Genomic DNA, 16,583 nt, shown 5'->3' with positions numbered 1-16,583 from the left:
GTGGTGTGTGGAAAGGCATGTACTTTGTAGTAAGATAGCGCCAATGTTCAAATACCCTACCTGAGATCATTTCATAACTATGCAGTCTTGGGCAAGCTACATAACCTCTCTGAACCTCAATTTCCTTATTTGCAGAGTGCTTTAAAGAGAGAGAGAAAAAAATTGTGTACTGGCCTGGTTGAAAGCATAGGCTTCAAGACCAAACTGCCTGGATTCCTGGCTTTGCCACTTACTAGTTATATGATTTTCAACTAGTTACAAGGGATCTTCAAAAAGTTCATGGAAATATTCACATTATCTTTCATTTTATTTTTTTACAAACTTTTTGAAGTACACTCATATTTAACCCATCTGTGCTTTCATCCTCAAATGTAAAATGAAGATAATAATACTGTTCCATATTACAGAGTTGTTGTAAAGATTAAAAACGTACGTATTTGTAATATGCTTAGAATAATGATGTAGTGGACTGAATTATGTCCCCCAAAATTCCTTGAAGCTTGAATTGTGTCCCCCAAGTTTTATGTATTAGAAACTTAGCCCCCACTGTGACTATTAAGAGAGTGAGAAATCCTATTATGGTAGTTGAAAGGTGGAGCCTTGAAGAGGTGATTGGATTGCAGGACCATAGTGTAGTGAATGGATTAAAAATGGTGGTCAGGGTAATGGTTCTGAGCGCTTTCAAAGAAGAGAGTTTGACTTCTGCTCTGTCTGCTCTCTGTGCTTCCACCTCATTGTAATGTGAGACCCCTGGGTCACTGTCGCCAACACCAGATGGACTTTGGACTTCCCAGCCTCAGAAACTGTAAGCAATAAATTTTGTTTTCTTTATAAATCACCCAGTTCCAAGTATTTTGTTATAGGCAATGGAAACAAACTAATACAAATGCCCAGAACATAGTAAATGCTCAATTAAGAGTTGACCACCTGTTCCAGTTCCTGAACTAAAGTTAAACATTAGTAATTCTCCCAGATTTAGAGAAATAGCGGTGTCTCCACTGTTGATCACAGGCCTCTCTGCGGCTCCTTCTTTCAGTCTAGAGGCAGTATAGTATGGTGGTGAAGAACATAGACTTGGAAACCTGGGTTTGACTCACAGTTTTGCTTCTTAAGATTTGTATGAGATTAAATAAATTACATGGTTTCTCTTATTTCCTCATCTGAAAAAGAGTAATGAAGTCTATACCATAGGGTGTTAGGCTTAAGTAAAATAATTTATATAAATCTTTTAGCAAAATGTCTAGCACTTACAAACATATCAATTGCTATTGTGATTTCTATTACGCTATTCATGTCCAAATAATGTAGCCATTATTGTCAGATTTTTCCTCTAGTGCTACAAAAGGTGATAACCATGTCTGAAAATATACCCAGTACAAAGAATTCAATTAATTTCCTTCCAGTCATATTACTCTGATAGGGACACTTATCCTTCCTAGTGCCTTAAACTTGATCCTGTTCAGATATAACAAGTTAGTAGAAGTTTAATGTGCTGTTAGGTTTGGTTGGCTAAAATTTATTGAGGACTTTTGCATTAAGATTTTTGCATTAGGTAGTCATAAGAAACATTAGTCTATAGTTTTCTTCCAGTGTCTTTGTCTAGCTTTATTATCAGAGAATGCTGGCCTCACAGAATGAGTTAGAAAGTGTTCTCTCGTATGTTTTGGAAAAATTTGAGAAGAATTGGTGTTAATGGTTCTTTAAATGTTTGGTAGAGTTTACCAATTGAGCTGTCTGGTCCTGTACTTTGTTGGGAGGTGTTTGATTACTGATGTAATCTCTTTACTTGTTATTTGTCTGTTCAGATTTCCTATTTCTTCTTGAATCCATTGGAGTAATTTGTGTGTTTTTAGGAATTTGTATACCTAATCCTTATTGGTGTGAGATCAGCATATTTGCTGGTGTACAATTGTTCATAGTATACTCTTACAATCATTTTTATTTCTTTAAAGTCAGTAGTAATGTCCATACTTTTATTTCTGATTTTAGTTATTTGTACCTTCTTTTTTTAGTTTAGCTTGTTTTGTACATTTTGTTGATCTTTTCAAAGAACCAACTTTTGATTTCATTAGTTCTATTGTTTTTCTATTCTCTATTTTATTGATGCCTTCTGTAATCTTTATTATTTCCTTTCTTTTGCTGCCTTTGGGTTTAGTTTGCTCTTCTTTTTCCAATCCTTAAGATGTAAAGTTGGGTTGTTGATTTGAGATCTTTCTTTTTTAATGTATTTACCGCTATAAATTTTCCACTCAGCTCTGCTTCTGCTGCATCCCATAAGTTTTGATACGTTGTGTCTTTATTTTCATTCATCTCAAAGTATTTTCTAATTTTCCTTGTGTTTTCATCTTTGATTAATTGGTTGTTTAAGAGTATGTTGTTTAATTTCTACATATTCCTGAATTTTCCAGTTTTCTTGTTGTTACTGATTTCTACTTTATTTTAACCATGGTCAGAGATGATCTATGTATTGAGACTTGTTTTGTGACCCAACATATGGTGTATCCTGTGGTATGTTCCATGTGCATTTCAGAAAAATGTGTATTCTTTTGTGTTGGGTGTGAGTCTGCATGTGTGTTAAGTCTAGTTTGATTATAGTTTTCTGTTTTCTTATTGATCTAGACATTGTAGTTATTATTGAAAGTGTGGTATAGAAGTCTTCAACTATTATTGTGGATTGTCTACTTCTCCCTTCAATTCTGTCAATGTTTACTTCATATATTTTGGGGCCTTCTTCATATATTTTGGGACTGTCTTCTTGATAAATTAATTCTTTTGTCAATCTATTATGTCCTACTTTGTCTCTAACAACAATTTTTGATTGAAGTTTATTTTGTCTAATATTAATATAGCCATCTCAGCTCTCTTTTGATTACCATTTGTGTGGAATATCCTTTTCTATCATTGCACTATTAACCTATATGTGTGTTTGGATCTAAAGTGAATCTCTTGTAACATCATATAGCTAAATTATTTCTCTTTATCCTTTCTATCAGTCTCTATTTTTTAATTGGTGATCTTGATTCATTTACATTTAGACTGATTACTGATAAGGGGAAGTACTTCTGCCATTTTGCTATTTGTTTTCTACAATATCATTTTTTTGTTATTCAACTCCTTCAATACTGTCTTCTTTTGTGTTTGATGATTTTTTTTTCCGGTGTACCATTTTGATTTGTTCCTCATTTCCTTTTGTGTATATTATTTAGTTATTTTCTTGTTGGTTACCAAGGGGATTATAATTCACATTCTAAATTTATGATAATCTAGTTTGAATTGATACCAACTTAGCTTCAATAGCATATAAAAACTCTGCTCCTGTACAGCTCTGTCTCCCCTTTATGTTGTTATTGTCACAAATACATCTTCATACATTGTCTGCCCATTAATATGTATTTATAATTATTGTTTTATGCATTGTTCTTTTAAATCATACAGTAAACTAAAAGAGGAGTTACAAACCAAGAATACAATAATACTGTCTTTATATTCACCCATGTAGCTACCTTTATCAGAATTCTTTATTTCTTTATATGGCTTTGAGTTGCTGTCTATTATTCATTTCATTTCAGTCTGAAGGACTCCCTTACAAGAAATGCTTTTCTGGGAATGTCAGTTTCTTCTTCATTTTTAAAGGATTGTTTTGCTGGATTTCTAATTCTTGGTTGACAATTTCCCCCCCCCCCCCCGCCCAGCACTTTATATCATCTCACTGCTTTCTGGCTTCCATGGTGTCTGATGGCAAATCAGCTATTAATATTATTAAGGCTTCCTCATATGTAATGAATTGCTTTTCTCTTGCTGCTTTTAAGATTCTTTGTCTTTGGCTTACTTTAATTGAGATGTATCTTGGTGTGTTATTTATTTGTGTTTATTCTACTTAGAGCCCATTGAGCTTCTTGAATGTGTAGATTCATGCCTTTCACAAAATTTGGGAAGATTTTAGTCATTATTTTTTCAAATATTCTTTCTGTCCCTTTTTCTCTTTCCTCTCCTTCTGAGACTCCCATAATATTCATATATATACTGGTATGCTTGATAGTGTTCCACTGGTCCCTTTGTCTCTGCTCATGCTTTTATGCCCTTTTCTTTCTGTTCCACAGGCTGGATAATTTCTAATGTCATCCTACTATCAGATTGCTGATTCTTTCTTTAGCCAGCTAAAATCTGCTGCTGAACCTCTACAGTAAAATTTTCATTTTATCTACTGTATTTTTCAGCTACAGAATTTCTGTTTGATTCCTTTTTATCTCTTTAATTATATTCTCTATTTGTTCATACATTGTTCTCTTGGTTTCCTCTAGTTCTTTGTCCATGGTTGCCTCTAGCTCTTTGAGCATTGATTTAACATTTTGTCTGGTAAGTCCAAAGTCTTCTCTGGGCTTGCTCAATGATAGTTTCTGACAATTTCTTTTTTTTTTTCTTCTCCCTTTGAATAGTATAGGTCACAGTTTCCTGTTTTTTTTTAAATATCTTGTAGTTTTTTATTGAGAACTGGACATTTTGGATATTAAAATGTGTGGAAATCAGATAGTACCCTTCTCAGGGTTTGTATTGGTTGTTGGAGACTAAATTTGTTTGTTTGTTTAATGACTTTTTCAAACTACTTTTGCAAAGGCTGTATTCCTTTTTTGCATGGCAAGTTAAGTCGCTGTCATGTTATCTCTGTTATATTATCTCAGAGTGACCTGATAGAGATTTTCCTAAATGCCTGCAGCTAAAAATAAAAAAAACTCTCCTAGTCTTTTCAGACTGTCTGAGCTGAGGCACTCTAAAGCTTAGCCAGGCTGCCTAAAAGTCTGCTTTGGCTTTTGCCTCCTGCTTGTGCAGGGCCCAAAGATCAGCCACAGGTTCAAGCCTACGGTCCTCTCAGATCTCTTGTGAGCATTTGACCAGCCCTGGGCATGTGCATTTCACTACAGATTCCCCTGTATAGGAAGTAGTCCTTTCAAGCCCTTATTCCTCCAAGAATATTCCTTCCCAGTCTCCTCCTTTGAGGGCTTTTGCTTGCCTCTTTCTCTGTCCCTTTTCCCAGGTGACTAAAGGAAGTATATGTCTTTAAATGTTCTCATCGGATGCTGCCTACAAAGCTGGTCCAGCCTGAGGGAGCGAAAGAAAGGTCAGTTTCTTTGTGTTGGTTCTTCAGGGAACTGTCAGTATGCACAACCACAGTATTTAGAGAAAAAGATCCGTGTTGCACCCCACCTTATCCTCTGCAAGCACCAGCAAGCCACACCAAGAGTGCAGGCTGCCATCCCCACTGCTGCTTCTGAGATAGGAAGTGGAAGATGGTAGGCAGGTAAGAAAAAAATGCCACAGTGCTTTCTTACTGACTTTTAGCAGCCTCTTCATTAAGCACTCCCTTCTTTGCTGTGTTTGATTAGATCCTAGAGTTCTAAAGAGTTGAATCTGTCAGTGTTTGCAAAGTCAACATTTGCTTCAGTGGAAGCAATTCTTGGAGCTCTCTTTGCCATTTCTGTGACCTCACCTCTTTCTTATATCTTTAACCTCTCCTCTTTATTCTTGAATACATGAGACATATTCAATTCTATTTTAAATAACAAAACAATATGTGCCTTAAACACCGTACCTCTATATCTTCCCTTGCAGAGCAAAACTACTTGAAATATTTATCTGCACTTAATCTCCTTTTCTTTCACATTCATGTGTCTGCTCACTGTGATCTAGCTTCTGCGTCTAGAATACCCCTGAAAATGCTGTTGTGGTCCAGTGGGCCTTCCTGGGGCCAAATGCAGTAGGCACAATGGAGGATTACCATTTTATGCAATATTTTGAGACAAATAATACATTGAGACATATTCAGTAGGTTTGCTGATTTAGTAAAGATTAGAAGTTTCACATATATCTGGAAAAAATGTTCAGTCTCGCTTATGAAAGGAATGTAAATGGAAACAAGGCACGGTGAAGATTTTTTGTTTATCAAAGTGGCAAATTTTTTAAAAAAAATTTTAAATGCTCTGTATTGATGAGTTTGCAGCAAATGAACATTCTCAAACTAATTTTTAATTGATTAAAATTTTCTGGAGAGCAATTTGGCAATGTGTATCCAAGAGGCTTAAAATGTTTATACCTTTTGATTCAGTAATTCCCTATCTATTAATTTATCCTAAAGAAATAACTAGAAGTATGCATAAGGATTTATTTTTTGTAGTATTTTCATAATATTGAAAATTTGTAAACAATCTAAATAAGAGTAAGAAAATCATGATATAAATTCTGATACATCTATATAATTATGTAATCATTAAAAATTAGGCTTTGAAAAAATACTTAAAGACATGGGGAAATGTAATATAATGTAATTAAAAAATAAGAACTCAAAACTATATCCAGTTTATGATATGATATATTGGTATATGAATAAATGAATATATGTGTGGGAAAAATAATAGAAGGAAATATCTATGTAAACAAAGGTTTTATTTAAGTAAAAGTTTACAAGTTAATTTTTCCTTTCTTGTTCAACTTGCTTTCATTCTCTATGTTTTTAAAGAACAAACAAGCACCACTTTTATAATAAGAAAAAAGATTTATGAATGATAATGCCATTTCCATTGGAATAACAGAATAATAGGCTTTTTTTACAGAATATATTTTTAGTTTCCAAATTTATACCTGAAGCTCTTCACTCTTCAGGCCACTGATAGTGAAATTGTCTCATCTTTTCTACTCCCAGTGCAGATTCTTGGTACTTTTTATTTTTAGCTCCAGAATCTTTAATATATAATATTTTATTGATTTACAAAATTGGTGGGTCAGTTTGAGTTAAAGAAAACAAATAGTACATAGGAAAAAGCGTGAGATCTGGTGTCATACAGATGTGGACCTAAAGCTCGGCTCCATCACTCCTCACTCTGTGTCCTTGGGCGACTCTTTTATCCCCGTGAGCTTCAATTTCCTTAGGTTTCTAGCAGGGATAAATGATGACTTATCTCAAAGAACCGCTGTGAGGCTTAGTAGGTAATATGTAAAGTTCAAAGTATGATTTCTGGCAAATGGCTCATACCTAGTATTTAATAACTATACAATTATTAGTGATTGTAAAGAAAATTTCATTTCATCATTTCCTGAGTTGATGGACTGATACGTTAAGTGTTTACTGAACAAATACAATATAGGTAAGGCTTTGGGGAAAAGCACTGATTAAAATGATATGTTTCAGTTTAATTTATTGTTGAAGGTGCACTGTTTTATGTCTTCTTAGGTAAAGGACTTATCTTCAGACACACTTCTCCAACAGCATGATGATTTGGATTTGGCTTTGGATAGTTGTTATAGTGGAGATACAGTAGTTATTTTTCCAGGAGAATATCAAGCTGCAAATCTGGCTTTATTGACTGATGACATCATTATAAAGGGTTAGCAGGGCATTCTTTGTAGTTTTTTGCAGCAATGTATATTGGACTAATTTTGTATTATAAACATGCTTAATGGAATTATTGGAAATTCGAAGAGTTTATATTTCATGAAAATCTTTTATGTGCTTTTTACCTGTTAAGTAAGATGTGTTTATATTTTCTATTGGCTCCATCTACATTTTTACCAAAACGACTTTTTTCTTATCTATTTCCACTGTTCTTTATATCACTTTAGTAAGAAAACCCAGATGTAAGGTTATATTAACAGCATCTCCTCAAAAGGACTAATTTACTTGCTAACTTAGAAAAGCAGCATTTACTAAATTTCTTTTAAGATCTTAACATATTTAGTAACTCTAATTCTACCCTTTTAACTTTGAAGTAAGGATATTCCCATTGTCTAGCGAAAAGAGCAGTTGACTTAAACCTTCCTATCTATTGGAAAATCAAGCAAAATGTTCACTATATTTTGATTATTTTAATAAGTAGTATTTTGCTGAACTATACGGGTAATAAGGATCATATAAGCAATTTCAAAAATCTGTAGCCTTCTTTGAGAATCCAACCCCTCATTTTTGGGTGTGTTATTAAGTTTAAATAATTGCTTTGACTATTATAGAGCAAAATTAGGGGTATGATTACTTAATCTAAGTTAATTCAAAAGTCTCTGCCAGTCTTTTCTAGTTATAGTAATTAATTACAGTTTTGAAACCAGGTTAGGGTATGGTATACTTTTGTATCATAGACATTTTGTACATGACTGCTGACTGTAAGATTTGGAGAAATATATAGCAGAATGAGTATGTTGAATAAACACCAAAGGTACATTTAGATTGATTATAAACCCACATTTTTCCATCATGGCATCAAAATATAGACAAAAAATTACATTACAGTTAAGCATCTACTTAGTTAACAATGGGATAATTATGTAACTTGTTTAAAATATTTAAAAGGAAAACAGTAACAGCAAGCATTTTTGAATGAATAAAGGGCTTTAAACCTTGGGATTACTGACTTAATTATGTATTTTTGTCTCTATGAATCAGGAATTGGAAAGAGAGAGGAAATTATGATTACTTCTGAACCTTCTCATGACAGTTTTGTTGTGTCCAGAGCTGACAATGTAAAACTAATGCATCTGTCTTTGATACAACAAGGGACGGTTGATGGTATCGTGGTAGTGGAATCTGGTCACACGACTCTAGAAAACTGTATATTAAAATGTGAAGGAACAGGAGTGTGTGTTCTCACAGGGGCCGCTTTGACAATTACAGACAGTGAAATAACTGGTGCCCAGGTATTTCATTCTATAAAAAGTACAGCTTTATACTTTAAGTGATCTTAATATGCAAAGCATAACAATTTCTCCATCTTTGAAAGGAATTATAATAAAACTTAGAAACTGGTAGAAATCAACAAAACGAGGATAAGTACAGCATGTCGTAGTACACTTAGGAAAAGAGAACTGCATAAGTCCAAAGTAAAGAATCATTACCTTTAAGTGTGATTTTCAAAACATCCAGAAATTAGTGGCTAGAAAACAAATCACGAGCCAGTTACTTGAAGGCTTATTGAAGAAGAAATAAGGACTTACAAGCTCTCAGACATTGCTGTAAATATTGTGCTTAGTTCTGACAGCTTTTGAATAATCAGGACATAGAAAACTTGAGTCTTCAGATAACATTCACCTAGATCATTAAAGTAACGGAGAATTGAATGAGAAAAAGGTTTAAAGGAAGAAGAAAAACAAGAGGATCTTTTAAAGAATGACTTTTTCATTTCCACTTAAAATGAGGAAATACATGTTAGCAGCACTGTGAAGGATTTACAGTAGGTACAAATTTTTATTTCTGAAACAATTGCTTATAGAGGTTTTGGACTCCCTTCTAAAGAATTTGAGTGGGAGAATAAGGTAACAAACTATATGACCTCAACCTTCCTTCTAGGCCAAATGATTCTGTAACAGATTTAGTTTTCAACATTTGTAAACATTCTCTCTACAATAGATTGTTGCATTTATTATCACATATATTCACGTAACTTAGTGTTTAGATTGCTAATATAGAATTACAGTTTTCGAGTGTAAAGAAAATTTTGGAGATGGATTTGTGTGTTTTGTAGATTGTTTTATTTGCTTTTAATTGACAGGGTGCTGGTGTTGAACTATATCCTGGGAGCACAGCCATTTTGGAAAGGAATGAAATTCATCACTGTAATAATCTCAAAACCAGTGATAGTTCGAAAAGCACTTTAGGTGGAGTTAACATGAAGGTATTCTCTTTTCTTAATGTAGAATTGTTGTAAGAATAGTAATTCGATAGTAAAATGTTAGTTTTAGTCTTAAAATTTAGTCTAAATGCTATCATTGATTTGGAAAATAGTATAAGTAATAATTAAAATATGGTTAAATGATGTCTGATGGGAAACAAGTTTAGCCTTATAATTTAATAATTTCAATTTAAACTTCTAGCAAATAACTTTGCATATGAGAAAGTAGATAGGTTTTGCTCTTTTAAAAATATTTTAGATTTTTCATCATCAGATCTATAATACATTTTGGAAAGTAAAGCATATTAAGAGAATAATAATATATTAAGAAACACTTCAAGTATTACCTTCAAAGTTGTGTAAAATGATTTAAGCTAACCAACTAAAACATTAATAGCAATAATTTATAGGTAAAATGTCTTCCCTTTTTTTTTTTTTTTTTTGCTTCTGTAAATCCTTTCTAGGTCCCTCTAGGCTTGGATAGTTAATACGTTTTACGTTTATGATGTTTTCCCCTAGAACTCTACATTCTAACCAAATGAGCTAACCAGACAGCCGTTGAACTTTACATTCTAATTCTTTGTTTTATGAATGTACATTTTGTCTCCTCAAATAGATTATAAATGACTTAAGGGCAGGAATTGTATTTTATACTCAAAGTGTGAGCCATGGACTGGCAGCATTGGCATCACATGGCAGCTTGTTAGAAATGCAGAATCTTGAGCCTTACCTAACATCTAGAGTTAGAATCTGATTTTTACCAAGATCCACAGGTGATTGATATGTACATTAAGTTCGATAAGCATAGTTTATAAAATCTGACAAGGTCTGGCACCTGCCTTCTCCAAACTCATCTCCTTCCACTCCTCTTCACATGTATTGAAGCCACACTGGCTTTCTCTGTGTTCCCAGAAATTATTAACCTTATTCTGGCTATTACCTTTACTTGAAACACTTCCTGTAGATCTTAAGGTGCAGACCTCATTATTTATTTCTGAACATAATTGTCCATCTTCAAAGAAGCCGTTACTATGAAGGACACTTCACTGTGAAGAACACGCTAAACTGAGTGATAGCTCCTCCCTACCCACTCCTGCTATCGCATTGCCCTATTTTATTTTCTCCGTATCACATATTATTATCTGAATTTATTTATTTTCAGGTTTATCATGTTATACTAGAGGTCAGCTTTATGGAATGTATCTCTATCCAGAATCAGTTTTGTTTTGTTTTTTAATCAATAACTGATAAAAATAAATTGAAAACCTCATTTAATATTTTCTCATTAAACATTTTTGTAGTTAATATTACATTAATCAGTGCCAGAAAAATAGCACTTGTTCAAAGTTGAGAGTCTCAGATGTTTTAAAGAAACCTGTAAACTCATGAATAAGTTATAGAGTAATTTTTACATGTTCATTAGTTCATATTTTTTTTAATAAGAATTATTGAAAAACTAATTTCCTCAAATAATTTAACAGGTTCTCCCAGCACCCAAACTGAAGATGACTAACAATCATATTCACAACAACAATGGCTATGGAGTAAGCATTCTTCAACCAACTGAGCAATTTTTTATTGTAGCAGAAGAAGCTCTCAACAAAGGGGCTGCTTCAGGAGATAAAAAAGATGATCAAATGCTTTCCAAAGTAATGCAAAACCTCAATCTGGAAATGAATAATAATAAGATAGAAGCAAATGTAAAGGGGGATATCAGAATAGTCACAAGTTAAAGCATCTGGATTAATGTTAAAGTGTATATTTCAAAAATTTGTTGAATAAATAATTCTCATATCCCACAGAAATGGTAGTTTTAATTCAATTCAAAACTTAAAAAATAAACATTTGAATGCTTTCAATGAATGAGTCTTTCAACATATTTTTTAAATAATTTATTTTTTAATAGCTTTATGAGATATAATTCACATACAATAAATCTACCCTTTAAAGTGTACCAGAATAAGGTAATATGGCACTATATTAAAATAGAATTAGGTATAACTGCAAGAAACAAGGAAATCCAGAATGAGAGGTAAACATTGTAGACATGTATTTCTCGCTCATATTCAGGAAGTGTGGAGGTACTCAACGCTGATAGATGTTCAGTGTTGGTCCTCAGTGCAGTTCTGGTAGGTAGGTGTTTCATGTTGTGAGAAATCCAAGTTTCTTCTGTCTTGTTTCACCATTGTATGGTTTCCGTCAAAAATCACCTCAGAGTCCAAGACAGCGATTATTGCTCAAAACATTATGTCCAAATTCTAGCTAAGCAGAAGGGATAGGACCTTTCTACAAAGTTGCACACATTATTTCAACTTTCATGCCTCTACCTAGAATCTAATCACATGGATACACCTAGCTGCAAATGAAACCAGGAAATAATCATCTTTACATGATGGCCATGTGTCCTCTAAAATAGGGGGTTAATTTCCTAAGAAACAACAAATGGTCTTTTTCACTAAGCAGAACTTATATTGACTTAAGGATGTGAAAAGAAATAAGCACTCAGGTTCAAACACTTCAACCTTTGACTTTTACTTCTTCATGTGATCTGTAACCTAGGAAAGATGACTCCGAATTGCCATAGAGAATCTCCTGAGGCCAAGAGATGATAATTTATTTTTAAAGGCGTGGTTGTTCTACAGTGTTTCATTGAAGAGCCTCCCCCCCCACTTTGTTTAAAGAAGAAAATCTATAGGCAATTCCTTAGGTTTTATTTAAACAACATCTTATTTAGCATGTTATAAAAGATAATTTCAGGAATTGTCCATGGGGGCATTAACAAGAACAATCTTTTTATGATGAATTTAATGAGCGATAATAGTGGGAATCTTCCTTTCCAATCCTCTTCCTTTACCAACTTCCTCAGTTTTTAGCTTCAGAAAGAAGTAATCGGCAAAAATAAGAATCTTTGGGGGTGAGCGGAAAGAGCAATAGCTTTGTGTGAACAACCTTCTCACTGGTCATCTGCCTCCTTTCTGCTGCAGCCACTGGTTTCTAACCAATTTCTCTTTTCCCAGGTCAACTTCAAAATACAGTGATACTGTTTTTTCCTAATCTCATATCCCTAATGCATGCACAAAGCATTTTAAAGGTTATCTAAGAATTCTGATCTTTCATATTTTTTCTTCCACCTTCCCACCCCTACTTTTCCCCCCATATCTTATAATAAAAGACTGAATTTATATGTTGTATTAGTTTTCTATTAACACATTACTACAACCTTAGAGGCTTAACATGAATTTACTAACTCACTGTTCTGTAGATCAAAAGTCTGACATGGGTCTGGTCTCACTGGGCTAAAATCAAGGTGCTGACAGGTCTACACATTCCTTTCTGGATCCTTCCTGGGAGGATGTATTTCTTTGCTCATTTGGGTTGTTGACAGAATTTAGTTCCTTGCAATCTAGGACTGAGATCAGTTTTCTTGATGGTTGTCAGCTCAGTTCCAGTTTCTAGTGGCTGATTGCATTTCTTGGCTCATGGCCCCCTTCTACCATCTTCAAAGTCAGTAATAGTGGATCAAGCCTTTCTCCTCTGAATTCCTCCTACCTCTTCTCTGTCTTACCTCCCTGATCCACTCTTCTGCCTACCTTTTCCACTTATTAATTAATTAATTAATTAATTTTGTTTTTCTTAATTTTATTTTGTCAATATACAATGTGGTTGATTATTGTGGCCCATTACCGAAACCTCCCTCCCTCCTCCCTCTCCCCCCTCCCTCCCAACAATGTCCTTTCTGTTTGCTTGTCGTATCAACTTCAAGGAATTATAGTTGTTATGTCTCCCTCCCCCCCCGCGGTTTTTGTGTGTGTGTGTGAATTTATTTATTTATTTTTAGCTCCCACCATTAAATAAGAACATGTGGTATTTCTCTTTCTGTGCCTGACTTGTTTCACTTAATATAATTCTCTCAAGGTCCATCCATGTTGTTGCAAATGGCAGTATTTCATTCATTTTTATAGCTGAGTAGTATTCCATTGTGTAGATATACCACATTTTCCGTATCGACTCATCCGATGATGGACATTTGGGCTGGTTCCAACTCTTGGCTATTGTAAAGAGTGCTGCGATGAACACTGGGGAACAGGTATACCTTCAAGTTGATGATTTCCATTCCTCTGGGTATATTCCCAACAGTGGGATAGCTGGGTCATATGGCAGATCTATCTGCAGTTGTTTGAGGAACCTCCATACCATTTTCCATAGAGGCTGCAGCATTTTGCAGTCCCACCAACAATGGATGAGAGTTCCTTTTTCTCCGCAACCTCGCCAGCATTTATCATTCAGAGTCTTTTGGATTTTAGCCATCCTAACTGGGGTGAGATGGTATCTCAGTGTGGTTTTGATTTGCATTTCCCGGATGCTGAGTGATGTTGAGCATTTTTTCATATGTCTGTTGGCCATTTGTATATCTTCCTTAGAGGAATGCCTGCTTAGCTATTTGCCCATTTTTTAATTGGGTTGCTTGTTTTTTTCTTGTAAAGTTGTTTGAGTTCCTTATATATTCTGGATATTAATCCTTTGTCAGATGTATATTTTGCAAATATTTTCTCCCACTCTGTTGGTTGTCTTTTAACTCTGTTATTTGTTTCTTTTGCTGTGCAGAAGCTTTTTAGTTTGATATAATCCCATTTGTTTATTTTTCCTTTGGTTGCCCGTGCTTTTGGGGTCGTATTCATGAAGTCTGTGTCCAGTCCTATTTCCTGAAGTGTCTCTCCTATGTTTTCTTTAAGAAGTTTTATTGTTTCAGGGTTTATATTTAATTCTTTAATCCATTTTGAGTTGACTTTACTGTATGGTGAAAGGTATGGGTCTAGTTTCATTCTCCTGCATATTGATATCCAGTTCTCCCAGCACCATTTGCTAAAGAGGCAGTCTCTTCCCCAGTGTATAGGCTTGGTGCCTTTGTCAAAGATCAGGTAGCTGTAGGTGTGTGGGTTGATTTCTGTATTCTCTATTCTATTCCATTTATCAGTATGTCTGTTTTTATGCCAGTACCATACTGTTTTCGTTATTATAGCTTTGTAGTATAGTTTAAAGTCAGGTAGTGTTATGCCTCCAGCTTTATTTTTTTTCGTCAGCGTTGCTTTGGCTATGCATGGTCTTTTGTTATTCCATATAAATGTCTGGATAGTTCTTTCCATTTCTGAGAAAAATATCTTTGGAATTTTGATGGGGATTGCATTAAATTTGTATATCACTTTGGGTAGTATGGACATTTTCACTATGTTGATTCTTCCAATCCAAGAGCATGGGATATCTTTCCATCTTCTTGTATCCTCTCTAATTTCTCTCAGCAGTGGTTTGTAGTTCTCATTATAGAGATTTTTCACATCCTTGGTTAACTCAATTCCTAAGTATTTTATTTTTGGGGTGGCTATTGTAAATGGGCAGGCTTTCTTGATTTCTCGTTCTGCATGTTCACTATTGGAGAATAGAAATGCTACTGATTTTTGTGTGTTGATTTTGTATCCTGCTACTGTGCTGAAGTCATTTATCACCTCCAAGAGTTTTTTTGTAGACTTTTTAGGCTGTTCGATATATAGGATCATGTTATCTGCAAACAGGGACAGTTTGACTTCATCCTTTCCAATCTGGATGCCCTTTACTTCCTTCTCTTCTCTGATTGTTCTGGCTAGTACTTCCAACACCAATTTGAATAAGAGTGATGAGAGTGGGCATCCTTGTCTAGTTCCTGTTCTTAAAGGGAAAGCTTTCAGTTTTTCCCCATTCAGGATGATATTAGCGGTGGGTTTGTCATATATGGCTTTAATTATGTTGAGATACTTTCCATCTATACCTAACTTATAGAGGGTCTTTGTCACGAATGAGTGTTGAATTTTATCAAATGCTTTTTCAGCATCTATAGAGATGATCATATGGTCCTTGTGTTTGACTTTATTAATATGGTGTATCACATTTATTGATTTGCGTATGTTGAACCAACCTTGCATCCCTGGGATGAATCCCACTTGATCGTGGTGAATAATTTTGTGTATGTGTTGCAATATTGTGTTAGCTAGTATTTTATTAAGGATTTTTGCATCTATATTCATCAAGGATATCGGCCTGTAGTTTTCTTTTTTGGTTATATCTTTACCTGGTTTTGGTATCAGGATTATGAAACTGAAACCCAAAAAACAATACAAAAGATCAATGAATCAAAAAGTTGGTTTTTTGAAAAGATAAATTAAATTGACAAACCATTAGCATGGCTAACAACAAAAAGAAGAGAGAAGATTCAAATAACAAAAATTAGAAATGAAAAAGGTGATATTACAACTGATTCATCTGAAATACAAGGAATCATTCGAGACTACTATAAAAAACTATAGGCCAACAAGTTTGAAAATCTGGAGGAAATGGATAAATTTCTAGACACACACAAGCTCCCAAAACTGAGCCATGAAGATATAGAAAATCTGAACAGACCAATAACAATAAAGGAGATTGAAGCTGTTATCAGAAGGCTCCCAACAAAGAAAAGCCCAGGACCAGATGGATTCACAGCAGAATTTTACCAAACATTCAAAGAGGAATTGACACCAATTCTTTACAAACTATTCCATAAGATTGAAACAGATGCAAGTCTTCCGAATTCTTTCTACCTTTTCCACTTTTTAAGGACTCATGTTATTAGATTGAGCCCACCTGGATAATACAGGTTAAATTTCCCATCTCAGGGTCCTTAATGTTAGTCACATTTGCAGAGTCCTTTTGGCCCTGTTAAGTATAGCACAGAATCTAGGGATTTCAACATGGGGTTTAAACGTGGGGGACCATTATTCTGCCTACTGCCTATATCTTAACCAGTATTCTAGGCCAAGGGAAGATAAATCCTAATTTTACTCCTCAAATGGGATTTAAGAAGTTTCTTCCAGTAGGACCAACTATCCAATACACAGCTCATGTACACTAAAAAAAGCTTTCATACTA

General features: G+C 34.3%; 1 protein-coding gene across 1 annotated transcript in view; it reads left to right on the top strand.

Annotated features, from left to right (window-relative positions):
* Positions 1–11,380, top strand: part of SHCBP1L (SHC binding and spindle associated 1 like) — a 38,781-nt gene extending 27,401 nt beyond the window's left edge. Inside the window, exons 7-10 of the mRNA XM_063107056.1 lie at positions 7,223–7,376; positions 8,426–8,676; positions 9,528–9,650; positions 11,129–11,380. Coding sequence (XP_062963126.1) covers positions 7,223–7,376; positions 8,426–8,676; positions 9,528–9,650; positions 11,129–11,380 — 780 coding nt within the window. The remainder of the gene's footprint in view (positions 1–7,222; positions 7,377–8,425; positions 8,677–9,527; positions 9,651–11,128) is intronic.
* The last annotated feature ends 5,203 nt before the right edge of the window (positions 11,381–16,583 follow it).

Source organism: Cynocephalus volans, chromosome 8 (genome assembly GCF_027409185.1).
Source record: "Cynocephalus volans isolate mCynVol1 chromosome 8, mCynVol1.pri, whole genome shotgun sequence".
Classification (NCBI taxonomy): domain Eukaryota; kingdom Metazoa; phylum Chordata; class Mammalia; order Dermoptera; family Cynocephalidae; genus Cynocephalus; species Cynocephalus volans.
Note: the sequence above shows the minus strand (reverse complement) of the source record. Positions and strands in the feature narration are given on the sequence as shown.